The sequence below is a fragment of the Myiozetetes cayanensis genome, unplaced genomic scaffold, assembly GCF_022539395.1.
Source record: "Myiozetetes cayanensis isolate MyiCay16 unplaced genomic scaffold, myiCay2020 scf4, whole genome shotgun sequence".
Lineage (NCBI taxonomy): Eukaryota > Metazoa > Chordata > Aves > Passeriformes > Tyrannidae > Myiozetetes > Myiozetetes cayanensis.
The window spans coordinates 62,192,781-62,212,321 of record NW_026087631.1 but is presented as its reverse complement, the minus strand read 5'-3'; the positions used below and the strand labels follow the sequence as shown (position 1 = coordinate 62,212,321).

The 19,541-nt window shown below is 43.9% G+C and overlaps 1 protein-coding gene across 1 annotated transcript in view; it reads right to left on the bottom strand.

Moving 5' to 3' along the window:
* Positions 1 to 14,156, bottom strand: part of NPR3 (natriuretic peptide receptor 3) — a 46,394-nt gene extending 32,238 nt beyond the window's left edge. Inside the window, exons 1-3 of the mRNA XM_050328773.1 lie at positions 13,451 to 14,156; positions 8,760 to 8,882; positions 4,202 to 4,368 (exon numbers count right to left, since the gene is read on the bottom strand). Of these exons, the coding sequence (XP_050184730.1) occupies positions 4,202 to 4,368; positions 8,760 to 8,882; positions 13,451 to 14,156 (996 nt within the window). The remainder of the gene's footprint in view (positions 1 to 4,201; positions 4,369 to 8,759; positions 8,883 to 13,450) is intronic.
* Positions 14,157 to 19,541: the final 5,385 nt, after the last annotated feature.

Below are 19,541 nucleotides of genomic sequence, written 5' to 3'. Positions count from 1 at the left end.
ATTTTTAACTACAGTATGTGTTGGGAGTTATTCACATACCAATTTAGAGACAGTTTCAAATTCTTCCTTCAAGTAACTGCATGCAATTCCCACTGCTGTCTGCCTCAACTAGGCTACAGGTCTGCAAGGAGAGCTTGTCCCGTATTTTGCAATCTAACCAAGGATCTCGGGTTTATAGAGACCAGAACACACTGCTGTTAATGTCTTGTTAGTGCATTAACATTATAAAACTGCTTTCATTGGTATAAAAGCATTAAAGTGATTCTAATGCCCTTAATGAACCCCAAATTTGAATAGATTTTTGAAAAAATTCCGCACTTTTTTTTGGATATTTTATCAGAGTATTCATTCTCCAGGTAGGCACAAAGTGAAACGCTCAGGCTTTCCATAAAACTTCAGGATTCTTGAAAAAACATAATGACACTGTCGAATGCTGAAACAATGGTTGAGCAGATTTAATGCTTCAGCCTACACTTCTTTGGGTTGCATTATCATGCCAGTAACTGCTTTTACACTCAGAGAGTGGTGAACAAGCAAGCTAATAATATTTGCTAGCAGTCTCAGGCAGCTGTTTGCTGTGGGATATTGCAATGGGACATTGCAGACAGGGAACATCATCATTTTTAGCCCCATCCTGTGCCACTACCCAAATGCTTTCTCAGGACCTCTCTTATTTTCAATGCTGTCTAGTTAAAAGCTGCTTAAAGAGCTTTTTCCCTCACAAGAGAGATTCCTAGAAGAGTGAAAGAAACTGCCTTTTCCACACTTTCCTGCTCATTCGTAAGGCACAGGTTCTTCCACCCTCCCAATTTCCACAGGATAACACCCATGTAGAAACAACAGTAACTTCTGACATGGGAAAAACATACCCAGAACAAGTTTTTTCTTTTCTGTGAGATTTCACAGCTGGAGATGGAGATAGCCAACACCCTTTGACCTGTTACTCCTCTAAGGGCCATATGTGTTCTGCATCTGGCAATTGGACAGCTGCTGCTTTAGAACTTTGCCCTTTCTGTCTCCCTTATCTTTCCTTCTGTCATCTGCTTATTTTCCATTTTATTATATTCTTTTTCGTTAGATAATAATGCCATTAGGATTAGTACTGGCAAGCGGCCAGGACAAAATGGCAGCACTAATGACTTTTGTTTGAGTTAGGGTCACTGTGAGATAATTTAGACCACAGACCTGGGGCCCCATTTTCCCATGACACTGAAAAAATGCACACAGAAAGGCAGAAACATTGAATGCTTCAAATCCAAACCTCCCTAAGTTCATCCTCTTGGGACAAAGCTCGCAGAAAAGAATGAGGACTATATTTCAACACCCGTGGATAGGACTTGAGATGGACTGTACTACTGACTATCTTTCCGCACAGTTTTTGTTTTCAGGAGCAGAATCCAGCAGAGAAAAATCCATCACTGTCACTTTACACCCACTCAACTCAAGGAGTTCTCCCTCCCAGTCTTCCCTTGGAGGGCACAGCCTTGCTTAGTGCACATCCAAGGCACTTTCTTACCACACTGCCAAATGAAGCACAGTTAATGGGTGCCCACTACCACAAATCTTTCAGAGAGGAAGGAACTGGCCTTCAGTGTGACTTTTCATTTTCCCCAATTAACTTTCAGAATGGATTTTTTTTTTTTTTTAATTCTGAAAGGTGCCCCAAAATTTTTCTGCTCTCAACTGGGCAGCAGGCAATTAGTTAAGGGAATATGAAGCATCTCTTTCCCACTGTCCAAAGTGGGGAAATGTATAATTCATCATAAATTATGAAAAGTAAATCAGAAAGTTAAAATTCACACACTTTTAATGGAGGAACATGGCTAATGTTCTTTTGCTATACTCAACCGAAGACTAACTCTCATAGGGACATTTTATTTTTTAGGAGGCTGTGGGAAGGCAGGTAGAGGAGGGTCTGCTAAAAGCTATGTAAGGTAGGCATGCAGGACACTCTGCATTTCAAATCAAACCTCCTTCTCCCACAGCCATGACCTGTAGCTCCTCCACTGAGTCCAGTTCCCTACAGCCTCCACCAAGAGGCTTCCTGTGAATCAAGGACTGATGTTTCACATGGCAGGAAGCTGTGGTATGTGTACAGAGATCACAGCTCCTCCCTCTGTCCCAGCAAGAACAGACTGGGAAGAGTGTAGAAAGCCAGGTGCAAAAGGAAGAACAGGAGGAGGAGCAGGAGAGGCAGCAGCAGCAGCAGGAGGGGGCCCATGCCACTGCCCAACCTAGCAAAAGCTGATGTTTTTGTGTGAAGGAGTGCTTGGAACAGGATGAAAAACTCTGGATCACAGGTGGAAATGGGACAAAGGGAAAGGAAGCCCTCAGAGGCAGGCAGGAGGTGCTCAAGGATGAGATGGTAGGGAGACAGTCCACATAGCTGCCCTGGGACAGCCAGGAGCACTTCCAGTACAGCCCACCGAGTGAGGAATCAGAAAAGAGGACTTCTGGCAGTGGGTGGGCAGTTGCATCTCCCCAACAAGCACATCAGCCTGCAGAATCTCCCCCCTGCTGGCACAGGGGAATTCCCTCTCCCATAGATTCACTTCTGCGTGACCATAACAGAGTATCTTGTATCTATCCAGCACAAATCAACACTGCACAAGGTTTGCAGGAGGTCCCTATCCTAAAGAACAGCGAAGCATCACCATGCATGCCACCAAAACACCCACAGGCAGTATCCTGAGCTCTCAGCAGCATAATGCTTTTCTCATCTGGGGAGATGTCACACTGCCCAGACTAAAAAAGCCACAAAACTGCAGCTGAATGGATCTTTAATATTCACTATTTAATATTCACGTTTCTCACCAATCATAACCAAGGGCACATAGCAGACATTCAAGGTACATAGCTTACTAAGCGACACCTGCAAAAGGACACATAGAGAGAAAAGGGAGGAACAGCACAAATTACAGTTCCTTGACTTCTTCAGAACTCATATAGCAGGTTCTTCAGAGAGCAGCACCTTGAAATTGCTAGTTGGGGTTTCCCACTAACCCAAGACAAAAAAATGCCTTCAAAAGAATATGACTATACTTTGAAAGTATCACAGGAAAAATACAAACTACTGATGTAATTAAAATTTAGCATTTTAATATTTAAATAAAATAGATTCTATTTCTAAGAAGCACAAGTTTTCTAAAGGTAAACTGAGTTATACAATAAAGTGCAGGAAAGGATCTTTAACACAACATTCAAGTTCATCAGCTTCTGCTGATGAACTGAAGATGATGCCTCCACCTCTGAGGACACAATGTTTGAAGCAAAGATGTGAGGTAGATGCCTAAGTGGGAGCTGGAAAATGAAGGGTTTGGGTTGACTTGATTTATGAGTTTCAGGCATTACTTCCTTGCTCTCATTTCCTACAGCTAAAGACTGACCAAACTTTCTTCAAGCCTCTTTTCTTTACATTTGGAAAGTTTACTCTGCACCATGGAAAAGGCTGACTGTCTGGAAAGCACTTGTATCAGCATGTAGGAATCCCTATAGGTATGTGCTATACATTCTTGCCTTCACAGATGACTTTTCTAAGAAAATGCCTAATGAACCAGCTTAGCAGTACCTCAAAAGCAATTTTCAAAGACGTTTCTCTCCTACATTTTGAGAGATTAAAAAAAGACTTTCCCACATCCACCTCTGGACAACAGTGACACACTCCAAGGCTTAAAACAACTTGGAAGGACTATATTTATACTTTAGACAGTTCAAAATGAAAAACAGCAACTATCTAAATATGCTTTTTTGGAAAATAAGACCCCTGTTCTCATTCACATTAAGAATAACTTCATTAGACACAATACTGAGAGTGTACCTTTCTGAGATTTGAGTCTTAAAAAAAATAATTACTCCGAGAAAACAAAAAAGAAGACTATAGTTCTTTGCCTATTAAAAGACAACAAGTAATTGGTGGTAAAGTGAGAGACCTGGCAACCTGCCTTTCCCCACCCTTCCTGCTAATGAACTAAGGAATGAGCACAGGCCAACTAGTCAAGGATAGTGGTGTTCAGATCTAGTGCATCTAGACCAAGTCTGTTCTTGCTATTTATGTTAACCACAAAAAAAAAATATATATATATGCAACAGGAGGATTTTGCAACTGAACCCAGGTGATTCTGTCTTGGTAAGATCTCACTGGTATTTTTGCTATAATTAGGAGTGAGCTTTCGAAGATGCTGTGATCTCTTCAAGTACTTACATAGTCATCCTCATGAAGACCTTGCTTCTGAACAGAACTTTTCACCTCCAGGGAAAACTTCTCAAACTCAGGCTTCACAGTCCTCAGCAGAGTGACGGTCTGGAGGTACGAGTATGCTTTCTTGGCTTCAAGGTCATGTTTGTCTCCTCTTCTCCAAGAGCCGTTTCCTAAAGGGGAAAACAGGTATACTTCCAGCTCCACACTAGGCACCATTATAGGATTGCTTTCCTTTTTCCACCCCGAAGTCCCCCTTCATGCACCTTGGGGATATACCAGAATATGAGGGAAAACTGAACCTTCTCCAAGTGCAAAGAAAACCAGGTAGTGTGGAATAGCTGGTGGAAGTAAGCATGCAAACTGAAAGTCAACTATTCCCTTGCAGTTGATTATTTTCAAAGGGAGGGGTAAAGTCTGAATGTGAGAAGACATCTTGGAATAAAACACACAAGCTGGACCTCAAACGCAAAGATATTTAAGTTAGAAGTAGTGGGAGAGGATTCAAGCACAAAGATTTTGTTACACATCACTCCACCAGTGACATTACTGGACAGCCAGAAAGGCATCAGTAAAGTCAGGATGATGAGCATCACCCTGAATGGGAGGCACATCTCTCACCGCAGGAAAGCAGAAAACCATGTGTGTCGTGGCTGCCATACCGGCCCGGCTCTTAGCGGAAAAGGAACACTTAGAATCAAAATGGAATCCTGTGCCTGCACTACTTTTTTAACACGTGTTTTGTGTCACAGCAAGGGAACAATTTAACTCAGACCACCAGTAAAGAAACCGCATTTTTAAAACGCAGGATAGCTGACTAGTTGCTCACTAGCAGAGGAGTCCTTCTGCAGAACAGAGACTGGCCACAGCAGGCCCTGAGACCCTGATCCAAAGCTTCAGGATATCAGTGAAAAGGTTCACATTGCCCTGGAGCAGGTGAATAATAATGATAGCTAAACTATAAATGATAACTAAAACATAAATGATAGCTAAAAAAGGCTAGAGGGAACAGTGTTAGCCCTAAGCAGTGTGCCTTTAAATGTTTACAAATAATTAAAAGCTAGACATTTTAATTTTTCGAACAGCAGCAACAAACTCCTTTATGACTAAATGAGCCAAGGCAAAGACTAATGCTTGAACTCCCAAGGATGACCTGGAATCACACAGGAACCTGAAATGAAAGAGGTTTTGCTTAGGTTGGGGACCAAGATGTCACTGGACAGAGAGAAGCAAGTGATTCGGGAGTGGAGATGTTAAGGAAGATGGAGTCCAGGCATCAAACCCATGGTGCTCCTTGCACAGTGTTACCATCTGCATCACATGGCTGCAAGAGCAAAGTCATGGACATACCACCTCTGTCCCCTGAAGCAGGCAAACAGAACTTGCATTTTTTCCTCCCAGCACCCTGACACTGCTGCTGGGAATTAACTGGAGAATTGCTCTGCCTCCTCAGAGAGCGCACGGGAATGAGCAAAGGACCTGCACTTTTCTGGAAGTTAAGCCTTTTCTCCTGCAGCTCTTGGTTCCAGGGCAGCTCCTGTAATTCCCAGTACAAGTCAGGAAACACAGGTGCACCTAAGCCCTTTCCTTCTCTTTTCCACCCCAAGCAAAGCACTATTTATCACAGCCCAGTACTACTCAGGACTATAATCATTAGACATATCATGAACTTTGCTATTTCTTTCCTTTTCTTTTTTTTTTTTTAAAGTGATTTCCCTTTTTTAGGAAGAAGCTCTAGATACATATGCCTCAGTTTAGGGACTTCTTCCCTAATAAAAAACTTAACATGTCAAAATAACTTACACCAACACTCTATTCATCAGACCAAATGGAAATACTGGAGAGCAACTAACATTCCACTGTCTGGTTTTGTCACTCTTCCCTTCAGTGCCTGCACCTGTCCTCGTTACTCCTTTCCAAGAGAAAGAAATGCACATCCAGCAACTGAAAGCTAGCACATCTTGCTGCTTTCCCCAAAAGAGAGTACAAGCCCTGCAGGAGTCTAGAAGCTGAAAAGCTTCTGCCCCAGCTGGGTATCTGCATTTTAGAGGTGCAGCATTCAAGTACAGAAGAGACTACAGAAAGGAGGGCTTTGCATTTACAAATGGAGATGGGATAGCTAAAAAGCGTAAGATTATAGATGCAAAAATACAAGGTAGTGTAAGTTTCTATCCTGGACACTATACGTGTTTCTTTTTAAAAATCCTGACACAGAGTGGGGACAGTACACTTGCACAACAGCGTTCCTAGAATAATTTACATATTTAAATTCCTTCATGAATTACTTTGTGGGAGGTCATCTCGTTACAGTACAATTGCAAACAATTACTGCAGCCTTGACATTTAATATGCTTGTTCTTCTGAAAAATTAAAAATATTCAGAACAGAGGGCAACAACAAACTGCAATAAAGTCATCTGAACATAAAGGCAGTGCCAATTGCCCAATCACTCCCACTCTTTGATTTTATACGGTACCAAATCTAGTATCTCCAGGCACTGGGAACAATGAGTTTTGGGAGAATTTCTCTAGACTTCTCTTACGCTTTCTTTTCATATGCAGTGACTGTCTGCATAGAAGTCAACTTCTGATGCACAAGTCATCTCATGGAAACACATCCACAAACAGAAAAACTGGTTTAAAAGAAATGTCAGGAAATGCCACATTCCAACTACACTACATCAGAAGACAGACAGTTCTCATTAATCCCTTAGAAAAGCTACAAGAAAATAGGAGTACCTGTGATGCAAAGGAGATGGTGCTGATGCTCCAACAAACCGTGGGGCAAACGGGAATTGCTCCCACCACTGTCCCCCACAGAGGCTGCATGTCAGAATTCCAGCATTGCTCTGTACATGGCTGGACAAAGTGCTATCTACCTGGTGCTGCGTCACTGGGGACACCCATCCCACATCATCTGTGATCTCTACATTACTACACCCTGCGCCCATTTCAGCCAAGGTAAGGAAACCATCAGTTGTAAGGGATGCATCTGAGCCACAATGGATACCTCAGGATGAGGTGAACTGCTGTTCAGGAGCGCCAACTTCTCTCCAAAGACAGCCCAGCTCACAAACAGACTTGTGCCCATGGCCAGATAAATCACTTCTGATGCATTTCTACTGTGAATCAATGCTGGCAGCCAGAAAAGTTATTTGATCAGTGGTTTCTAGTAAAGTCAAGTCCACAAAACTCCCACGGCCTAACACAAGGGCCAAAACCTCCAGAATTTTGTGACTGCTGATATGGGTAGAATTTCAGCTCTTTGCTCTGATCCTGAATAAAGCTGCAATGCCAAATAGTTTTGTTTATGCCACCAGGGATAAAGTCACTCTAAAGTCACTCAACTGAACAAGCAAACCTTGATTCAAACCACTGGTTATGATCTTGTTCTACACTTTTATCTTTTAGTTATTTGAGCAATTTCCTTATTACCTGGCAAAACTTGGCACTCTTTAGCTAACCTAGACATGTAGCAGTATCTGTACTTTTGTATATACCTAGATCTCTGATTTCAAAGAGTTACATATCTTCATTATACAGCATGTCAAACAGCATTGTTTACTGTGAAATAATCTCAGAGGTGGTAGATGGGTAACAAAAAATTTATGCAAAAGAACATAATTTGTAATTAATTGATTAATTAAAAAAAATACATTAACCTCCTTTGAATTTGTTTGTTCCTGTTGGTCAGCCTTTGAGGCTTAAAGAAACAAAAACCAAAAATTTTCACTTCTTCTCAACTTCCACTTGGTTTTTAATTTGAAATAATTTGTTATTGTAGTGGATTAGTTAAAGCAATCCGCAGGGGGGAAATTATTTTCTCTGTGCCTGCAAAAGAAGCTTCTCCCTTCAAAAGCCATGTTGGTACTTCACTAAGACCTAGTTCCAGGAAATTAACTTACCCCAGCTTCAGCCATCTAACATTTGAACTCAGCAAACACGTTGCTCCAACATTACAATTTAAGAGAGACAGCTGCAGCAGCTAAGAGCAGGTTACATGCAGTTACATTTGATACTATGGCATATAGATAAATTAGGTATATTTTAAAAAGAAAATGCACCTAATTTACATTTTGAAATCATGGTTTAGTTTGACAAATACGATCCTTTTCACTTAGTTGTGGAGTCAGTAACTTTTATCCACTTGAATAAATCTGGACTGCCTGTGTCCCATCCAGTGCTTTCCCTTCAGCACAGCATGGCTGAATATTTTTGCAGACACTGTTTCTGAAAAAATCTGAAGCCACCTAGACCTGAGCACACACACTGCACAGTGGGGTACCCACACCATAACCAATGTCTGTGCCTGGTGCTGATTCCCTGAAAAGTAATAAAATAAGTAACCCCTGTGGTATGTTGTGACCCACCCAATATCAACTACAGCCACAAGGTTTGTTTTATTTTCTGCAATGCCACAGCCCAAGCGGCAGATAACTGCAACAACAGAGAGAGACAGTGGTGTTTCCTGGGACTCAGTGCTGCGTATTTTGAGGCTAATGAATCCAGAAATACTATCAAGCTTCCAAAGACTTTGCAATACACCTGGGCAAGAAAAACACTACCGTATGATGAGCTGTTGAAGAGTTCAATGTTGAAGAAAGCGTAGTCCCCATTGGTCATTCCTTGCCGATGAGCAGCCAACATGATGTTCCTGATGGTGTCACCGCTGGCACACATGATTACAACTGGTGGAAGAAAACGAGAAACACAGATAAGAAGCAGTTCAAGAACTTTAGGGAACAGCCTGTTAAGCATGAATACTGCCAGAAGCAGTGACCTCAGCTGTCCTCCCAGTGTTGCAACAAACATGACAACACAGATCACAAACAAAGTTGATTTCCCAAACAGCTGAAAAGACAGGCAGCAAACACAGGAAGGCTTCCTCCTCCCTTGTCTCCTCTGAAGAAGATAAGGAAATAGAGCCTATGTGTTACCTGGTTTTGTACCACCCCTGCAAGATGTGATAAGTTCTGGCTCCAGGTTTTTTTAGCTCCGCGTTTTTGTAGAGTAGACTGCAACTAGAAGCCTCTGCTGTTACTTCTTCATGCATGTAAGACAATCTGAAGATGGAGAATTAAGGTGATACCATGGCATTACCATTTCAATTTCCATTCCATTCAACAGTCTGGCATTGATTCAATCACCTACACCTCAGCTATCTGATATTTAGATATAGAATTTATTGCTTCTCTGCACTTAAGGAAGAGCAGCATCTGTGCACCTGTGCAGCAGGGGCCGTGGTATGAACCTCTCCAGAATATGACTTTCTCTCCAGAGACCATATAATAAGTCTAGGCAACACTCTTTGATGGGATGCCTAATATTAAGAAATGGGAAAACTAAGTGCCACTTTCTGAGCATGAAGATTAAAGATGGGTACAAGATTAAACACCACAGAGCTTCATTTATCATTCACTAAGAGCTAAGCAGAGGCCCTGCTGCTGCAGTGGGACCTACAAGCCCACAGGTGTACTCTGTGTGGGCACCCTGATTCACACTGTGACGACTGTGGTTTACTGGTCTCTCCCTGTATCTGTTGGGCAGGGGGACTACTCCCCTTGCTATCCCTTCCTTCTGCAAAGGGAAAGCAGAAACTCAGGTGAGGTCTTCAGCAATAGGGAGACAACTCCCAGACAGAGCATGTTATACTATAAACTTCTATGCAGGTTCACAAGACTACAGGTATGAAGCTAACTGACATCACAGGGAGCAGCAAAGTGTTTTATCAGTGCATGCTTCGGGGCCATATCCTACAACAGAGCCGTAAGAGATCCTGTCAGGACGATGATTCGAAACCAACTGCGCGCACGTTTCCAAGAACGCCGTCACGCATGGCAGGACTCAAAAGCTACAATAATGTACGCAAATATTTTCAACCCAACAATAAAAATGAATCAAAACCACATTCAGCTCTTCTGGGTAGAAGTGTTTTCTATTATAAGAAATGAAAAGGCCAAACAGGCCAAATCTTTTCGCACACAATGAATCTTCCCCCATTGCTTTTCTGGTTGGATGCCATCACAGGCATAACCTCCAGATGTGCCGCCAGGGTGAGTCACGTTCAGTACATCCCCATGCTTCAGTAGAGTTATACCATGCATAGCTCTGTTCTACTGATTATAGTAGAGTAATATAATAATTTCCAGAGCAACAGAGCAAGACATATTTCATGACCATTGTGAAGTACATTAACATGAAGGAAAAGAGGAAGAAAAAAATTTTCTTACAATAAAATTTGGACCAAATCTTTTCCAGATGCACATCAGGAATGAATTTGTCTCACTGTTCCTAATTTCAGTATAGGTGAGAGATTTCCTTTTGAAACGTTTCCTTGCTGCCCTCTCAACTCTCCCTTGACTTTGCCTTTGCAATTCACATCTATCATGAAACTGTAATCTGTAGATGGAATCAAAGAGATTCCCACAACACCAGTAAAAGACTTTGAGCAAAAGGAATAAAAGAAAGAGTGTGTGTGGGGAACTACTTTAAAATACATTAAATCATATTTTGTAACCCTCTAAAGGAATGTAAGGGAAGTAATATTAACTATTTGGATGGGGTTTTTAACCCAGCAGGAGAGCAAAGATTACATATTTCAAGATTTTGAAGCAAATAACTATGGACATGCCTTTCTCTTCAAAAAACGTAAGTCATGTATTTAATCTGCATCTATACCATACTGTTGTGTACATACAAACACGTAAGAGCAAACATACACAAAATGTTCTCCCTCCAGCATAATACACACAGACCACAGTAATTCTATCACTAACATGCTGAATTTATTGACTAGGATTATTGACTCATCCTGCAAATACTTTAGAGTTTAGTTCCAGCTAAAGGAGTAAGTGTTCCCTTTGCTACACACATCCCTTGAACTATATGCTTTTGCATTTAAGCACAGTCCTGCATTTGTGACCTCAGCCTACAGCATCAAGTCTGCAGTGCAGTCAACTGAGCCTATAAGGGAATATGAACTACTAATGAAATTAATTGAAGACAAGTGCCTAACTTTTATTATCATATTTTTCATGATTTTGTTGTGGCTCCGAGACTTTAGTTTTTTTCAAGTGGCTCCAGGGATTGAACAGGTAGTCCCTGGTAAACATGGGTGTATGGTTGAGTGTGCCTCTTCCTCCCAGACTGCTGAGAGCTCAGTGCCAACCCCCAGCCAGCAGCAGCCTAATCCATGGGGTCTGCCCTGTCTCGGGCCCCAGAGGACAGCTAGTGGGGCAGTTTCTTTCTCAGTTCTGGGAGAGTTTCAAGCAGATATTCTGTATCTGCTTGAAAGCCCACTCCCACCCAGGCAGCTCAAGGAAGCCTGACCACTCGGGTGGGACCCCAGCCAGCAGCAGAAACATGAGATGGTACAGGGGCAGAGCCCAGCAGAGTGTCACAGTAGCTGTGACACAGGAGCCAACCAAACAAAAACATTTCTATAAAGCGCCTTGGACAGTGCCCTGTTGGCCCCAATAGGGAATTCCAAGGAGTTCCCCCAAAACACGAAGACCACATCTGGTCAGCTAAAGCACACAGTTGCACCCACATGATGTATAACTTAAAATATTGTGGTAACCTGAAGGATTACAAAGGAATGCACCAGGAGAGTCCTGCAGTCAGTCTTTAAAGTCAGAAAGGCACAAGTGGAGGCTGGGGGCCCCGTTTGCTGAATTTTGCAGTAGCGGCATGAGCCAGATGACAAATGAAGAGGTGAGATGAAGGGAGGGACCCCACAGGGCACAAGGGGGGCAAATTACTGCTTCTGCTCAGTCATTTGCAACTTACAGAATAGTGAAAGACCAAAGGTCTCACCTCAGCAAAGCATTTAGGATCAGATTGAAATCAAGCCTCTCTTCCCTGACTGTCAGCATAGTCTGAAGAGTAGGGCTGGAGTAAGCACTTGTCTTTTCCTGTTCTAAGAATGCTGCTACGCTCTCAGCATTAGGAAAGCTGCACACACAGACACATGACAAGCATCTTTCCCCACACAGGGCTTTCTTCCAGCACTGACACATTTCTTTCTCCCCCGTTCATTGCATTTCTCTGAATCATACTTACAAGGAAAGCTCTACTTTAAGCACCTACTGAGCAAAACAGTGAATAGAGAATTAAATAGCCATATGCTGTTACACCTCAGTTATCTCACACACACTCTTGCACATGTTAAGGATTTCACAGTAGCGCAACGGCAATAATGATTTCACTTGCAGCGCAAGTGCAATGCTGCTCCATCCACAGCCTACAGCACCAAAACACCACTTCTGCCAACCCCACATAGCACTCTCTGTCCAATTCTGATGCTATTTGAAAACTCTAAAACAAAGATATGTAACAATTGTACAAAGAGTTTCACTTATCTATGGTTCTTTTAGAAGATTTCGAAGTACTTTTACTTTATCATGTGGTCTACTCCTGGAATACATCTTTTCTTTCACAATAACTTACCGGGAAAGCCTGTGCCTGGTAAAATCCTCTAACAGAAAACATCTTTCTGATAAGTCCATATACCCACACGTTGCTTGGCAAGATCTCACTTTAAAACGCATCTAAACTACTAAACTGCACGTTTCAAAGCACTTTGTTTTACTGCTTCACGATGCAGAGCCCGGGGTAGCTGTCCAAGACATTTTACAAGTCACTTATCTCCACACTGATTCACTAACAATTGGCAATATCACAGCACGAACTCAGGTGTTTCTCATGCACTCAACTCCTGAAATGACCGCCTCCCTAAACGCATTTGTTATAATTTATGAGGTACTCGAAAGGGCTCCCAACGGCAGGAGTGTGAAAAGAGCTCCCGCTACAAGACACAGTAGAGTGAGAAGAAAACATCTTTGCTTAGTCTTTGAATTTACAGAGTCACTTACAGAGTCAGAGAATAAGCAACAGATTTGCTGCCCTGTAGATATGGGCAATTTTGAGTAAACCAGACTGTCAGCAGAAAGCAGATTTCTTACTATGCCACAAAACCCTCCTATCGTGGTCCCTAAGAGAGCCGCCCTCTCCGTCTTGGGAGGCAAAGCTGTAGTGAACCTTTGCGGGCAGTGCTTTCACTCCGGGCTGTTAGTTCTCATCTGCCGGGGGATGCCCGGACCGGGGATGCCGCCACAGCACCGCAGCGAGTTTCCCCAAGGGCGCGGACGGACCATGATTCCCCCACATCCCGCAGGTCCTTCGCTCCCCGTGGGCTCCCACTGCCCCAGCCTTAAACCGAGGAGCCAAGCCGGGCGCTTCGCCGACACTCACTCACCCCTCTCGCCGGTCTGGAGAGCGCGGACGACGTCGTCGAGGTCGAGGTGGCGGCTGGTCTCGTCGAAGCTGTGCACGGCCATGTGGAAGGCTTCCTCCTGGAAGACCACATGGACGCCCTCCATGGCGAAGTAGCAGTTGCGCTCGGGGTTGCTGTCGCTGTAGAGCAGCGTGGCCCGGTTCCACTGGTGGTGGCGGAATAGGGCCAGCAGCATCTCGCCCATCTTGGCGTAGGCGGGGGCCACGCGGGTGAGGTGCGAGTACTCGCCGCCCTTGGCGCCGAATCCCGCGGCCAGCGCGCCCGCCGACAGCATCGGCACGTCCCAGTGCGCCGCCAGCCGCGCCACCGGCGCCGCCGCGTACTCGCACACCGGCCCCAGCAGCAGGTCGGGCCGGCGGCGCTGCAGGGCCACCATGTCCACCAGGCTGAACAGGGCGCGGTTGCCGCACGCCGAGTCCTCGTAGGTGAGCTGGAAGGTGTAGCCGGGCGGCAGACCCGCGCCGCTCTCCCGCAGGCTCCGCACCGCGTACTCGATGGCCGGGCGCACCCGCCCCAGCGAGAAGAGGTAGGCGTCGTCCTGCGGCAGCAGCACCAGCACCCGGATCAGCTTCTCCTCCTCCTCCTCCTCCGCGCCCGCGGAGCCGCCGCCCAGCGCCGCCCGCGCCGCCAGCACGCAGCAGAGGCTGCCGAGCAGCCAAGGCGGCATCGCGCCCGCCCCCCCCAAGAAGCCCGAGCTCCGGCAAACTTTTCGTCCCCCACTTCCCCCGCCCGCCTCGAAAATTGTTCGGTCGTGCTTTATTTCTCAGGTGTTTGGCAGACTCACAACCTGTCCCCCCCACCCCTCTCCCCGCCTGCGGGTCACGGACGGAGCATCTCGGCTGTGCTTTTCTCGTTCTCTTAGAGATAGACGATTATTACTATGATTGCTCGCCCCCCCCCGCCGGATCTCCCCGCGGGGCTGCCGGGCTGCGCCCTCCCCGCTTAAATAGCGCGGGAGCAGCGGCGGCGTCTCCGCACACCCAGCGCGGTGCGGCCGGGTTTGTGCGCAGGAGGAGCCGGACCGGGCGCTCCCTCCCGCCCGCCCCCTCCCTCCGGCGGTCCCCCGCCCCGCACACCTCCGCGGGCGGGCGGGGGGTGTCCTTATCGCACGCATCTGACACTGATGTGTGTGTAATTCGTGTACCTTCCTGCTCGGCTCGCTGCCCTCCCCCACGCCCCAGCCACGCGAGTCCCCTTCAATTGGGGCCGGGGAGTAAAAGGATCCCGTTGGACTTGCGTAGTTTTTGGGGTTGCTCCAGTCTGCTTAAGCTGCATAAGAAAAGCACTTGAGCCACGCCAAGGGCTCAGTGGTCGGTGCGCCGCAGGGCTGGGGCATTTGGGAAGGAGAGGTTGCAGCATCAGCACCAGGGGATGCAGGTAGCAGCCTGAAGGGCTCTGCAGCAAGACACAGGCTTCCATCTCCTCGCAAGGTGCCCGTGCACGGCATAACCCTATAAGGAAGTTGGCACTGGATAGGTGACCCCTGCCTGTGTCCCTCTGGGGTCTTTCAGAGACCCCCGTGCCAAGAAGGTTCAGTCACTTTTCTGTCACTTCCCGCTGTGTCTGAGACACAATTTCATGCCCCAAGCAGCAGAGGTCACCCCCAGTGAAGGAGACAAGTCCTTTTCTGAGATTATTTTCTTGTGAAAAAAGAACTTTTTGAATTCTTGTGACAACACTGCCCAGTCAGAAAGGCATCCCTGTTCAGCTCTACTCACTGGCCATAAAGCTGCTATGCTTAAGATTTTGTTAGCGTCCATTTAAAATGGGCACACCTTTTCTGGAATAAAGTAATATGAAATGTGCAGAATGCTTTGTGAAAGAGGCTTTGGAATACCTGATGCTTTTTGACAGCAAAATCCTAAAGGATGGCTCTCTCTGGAGTTTTCTGTGCCCTGTAACAGCACATATCCTCAAAACCAGAGCAGGGCTGCACGGTTTGATGTTTTATGGTTATTCAGACAGTGCCAGGTTCGCGTTCGAAAGGTGAGTGAACTGCTTCTGGCTTTACAGAAGGGGTTTGTTTAGTTCAGCATAGAGGTCGTTGTCAGGGCAGCATGTGTAAACTTTACTTTTGTTGCTGCCTTCGCTCTGCAAGCTATGAATGGGAAACCTGCACGCCTGGGGTGACCATCTGCTCACCTTTAAGATGCCTCAATTAAATAAAGAAAAGCTGAAAGTGCTTGTGCAATTGCAACTGAGAAGTGAAGTGAAAACTGGATAACACGAAGTACAGAAATAATCACTGGCATTTATCTAACAAGGCTCGGTAAAATAAAGAAGCTCAGAAATTCAAAGATGGGTAGTGTCTCTGAAAAATGTGCCTCTCGTAGTTTTATTTGATTACTGAATCAAACTTCAGAGTGTTCTTGAAGATTACATAAACATCCACCCTGGTGAAGCTGGTTTTGTGTGTTCCTGTGCTGTAAGTTATGTCAGGCATTTTTTGTTGTAAATGACTCCGTATAACATAGCAGAGATTAAGCAGAATGTTACAATATACAACACGCCAGCCATCTTCACCACAAAGCTTGCAAAAACATTTTCTTAAGACACATTTTGAAATGCTGACCTTTGTAGTCATTGCTTTATGGTGACCCTACAGATGTGTTTACAACACTGAAATCTGGTCAGATCTCTCTTGATTTCCTCCTACCCCCACCAGAACAACTTTTTCATTTTACATGTGAGCTCCATACTATCCTAGCTGTCTTATTTAAGCATAAGCTGTGTAAACACAACGGAAGAGATAGTAAGCCCATAAATCACAGGGCTGCTATCCCTTCACACGAGCTGCTCCTTGTGAGGTAAAGTACTGCTGGGAATGAATAAGAGTGGGAGAAGCAGGGCCAGCATGAGGCAAAAAAAGAAACGAAAGGCATCTAGGCAGTCCTGTGTAGCAGCAGTAGCATCAAAGTCCAATTTCAATACTTTCACAAAAACATTTGGCCCACAGTATGTGGTCCTTACCTGAGAAATTGTACTCAGTATTAGGGGAGTCACAGTGTCTCTGTGGGTCCAAAGTGCCGTGAGCATTTCAGTTGTTCCTCTTTACCCTGAGAGGTTTTATGAGGAAGAATCCCAGCCTGTGATTGATTTATTTTTCTGAGCCAGGAATTTTTTTCTGAGCATGAGAATTTACTTGTTAATCCCAAATCAAAATGTCACTTAATCTGCCTCATCATTAGTTCACTTACAGCTATAAATTCAACATTTCTCCACAGACATTATTTTTTTCAGCTATATAAATGCTTTTTAATAGGAACAAATCCTGCAGTTGTGGATTTGCAGCAGGCAGAATGCCCACAGATTTCAGTGAGAACAGAGATTTCAGGCTGGTCCTTTAGGACTAAAGTAATTTCGGACACAGGCTATTTTCTCCCCAGAAATAATGCAAGCACAAGTCAAGAATCACTTGACTCACTCCAGCTAGCGTTAGCAGCAGCCTGAGCTGCCGATGCAGATTCAGAATTTTTTTCACAGATGGGTTCGCTGAAAACACAGTCCCACCTACAGGCTGAAAAGATGAAATACTTTAATATCATCTGTACTGCAAACACATCCTGCCACTCAGACTTGCAAATTCTTCCCCTGTTTTTCAAGAAAGTTATTATCTTTTTATTTTAAGGAATCTGTACTCTTCTGGAACATACCTACAGGATTTCAAAATACAACATGATGTATCTTGTGTCTCTTTTTGTGTTTTGTGACCTTGCCTTCATATACTTAGGTTATGTAAAGGCCAACACTGTTTTCAGGTGAAAATACTGCAGGATGAAAACTCAAGATGAGCCAATCTGACACCAAAAAAAATAAATTGAAAGGGGACATATTTCCCCATTTTCCTTTAAGTGACACAAACTTCTGTGGAGATACGTACATGAGAACTACAAGATCACAAAACTACACACAAAACTTGGGCATGCATATGTATACAGCTTCCACTTCACAGCACCAAGTATGGTAAAGACAGGCAGGTGGATGTAATTTTTATTTTACAAATGGGAAAACCAGGAGAAGATAGGATGAAAAAGATTGCCCCACACTCCTTTCTTTTCCCTAAATAATAAAAATTAAAGTTCTTGTCATGAAATTTTAAGGAGGAATAACACTTCCTGTCTGCTGCCTGCCACCCCAGACAACATGCAATATGGGCAAAAGACAGCTTTATGCACAGCAAATGTTATTTTCATTAGTCATTTGCATTTTACACCACATGCATGGCTCCACTGAAGCCTATAGAAGAACATACCGATCATAAGTTGACATCAAAACCTTCAAGATTTTATTTCTAAGGTTCTATTTTTATTTCTAAGAAAGATGTTCTTGCAATTATTTTCACTTTAAACAAAGTATCACCACATTTCCTCTTGTTTTGCAAGTACTTTCAGTCATCAGAGCAATATTGAGAATGCAACTCTTGCATCCTTTTTAACAGTGTAACTTTATAAATAACCCTTGGCTCATACTGCCTGTCTGCAACTTTCCTCTTCTGCCTAGACTACATTACAAAATATTCACTTTGTTTAGGCAGCCAATTTCTGTAATTCTGGATAATATCTGGGAATAGAACAGACTGTTATGCTAACTAAATTAAATTAGGAGGATAAATTGTCTTGGTTTGGATCCACCTATCACTGTGATTTTCACTTGTTTTTCATTTCCATTTCTTAGATAGTTCAGCCTTGGATAGTTACTGGAGTGCATGGGACAATGGCCACCTTGTTCCTCATGTACATCTGTCTCCATCAAACAACCATAGTTTGAGATAAATAGCAAGTGGTGAAATACAAATATCTTGTGTGCCTTACGAACATTATGGCAATTCTGTCCAGAGAACCCAAAAGGCTTTAGAGATCAAGGAATATTTCTGCTTGAGATGAAGTAACTCTACAGTAGGTACTCCTATTGCTTGTAAGAGAAATATTAGAAATTGGTGTTCCTCAGAACAGTTGGGATCTGACATCCCAGATCCACTGACAACCAAGGAACTGGATTGCTGTTATGTTATGTGTAAACTCAAAACAGGAACTGTTCCAAAGTGCTACTTTCATATGTATTCCCATATAAATGGAACAGTATTTTTACAATATAAAGAAACCACACATCTATGCTTTGCCTGGATATTCAGCTCTATGGGCAGTGTCAGTTTATATACTAGTATCATCCCAGGAACTGATTGACCTCTAAGAATATTCTGAGGGGAAACTTGGGTTATTTTTTAAGCCAAATCAGTTCTTTGATAAGGTTTGTGGTTGTGTTGGTACAGCAAAGGAAGAGATCTGAAAGGACAGCAGAAAGATGCCAGAAACAAGAGGTAGAAACTCCTTAGAGTAGAAATTAGTGCTGAAATCTCTGGCTGTCTTTTCTCTTGCATGTTAGTTGATGATTAAAGTATGGGGAATGCGTGGAAAAAACATTTTTAATAGTATTGACAGATCTTGTTCCAATGAGCTGATTTGAAAAATATTTTAAATATTTAATTCAATAAAAATATGTGCTTCAGGAGTTGTGTCATTTCCAGTTTATTAAAGCACTAATGCGATTAAAAAAGTGAATGTATGGACTTGGTGGAATACACATTTGTCATTTGTCATCACATCACTGGAATGGGAGCAAATGAGATTGCTGAGTGAGAAGGACAAAAGCTCCAGGAACAGATGGGTGGATGAAGGAAGACAAAGCACAGAGCAAAGAGTGGGATGGCAGTAGTCTATAAAGGGTTATACAGCAAAGCAAGTCAAAAGAGGAGATGTTATGCTTAATGAGGAACTGGCCATTTCACACAGCAGTTAATGTCATTTAATTAGGCCAGGATGGATAAGGGCTCAGGAAACAAAATGGACAGAGGTTCACAGGTTCTAGTTCCTGATATAAGGCAGGCACTCAGCACTGATCACTTCTTCAGGCTGCCAGAAGAGGAGGGAGAGGAAATAGAGGTGTCCTCATGCTTTACGCAAAGACAGAAAGGCCTTTTGGAAGTGTAGCTTCTATTTGCACATTGACAACAGAGACTTCTAGGAATTGATATCTTTTTGTGCAGTTTACTATG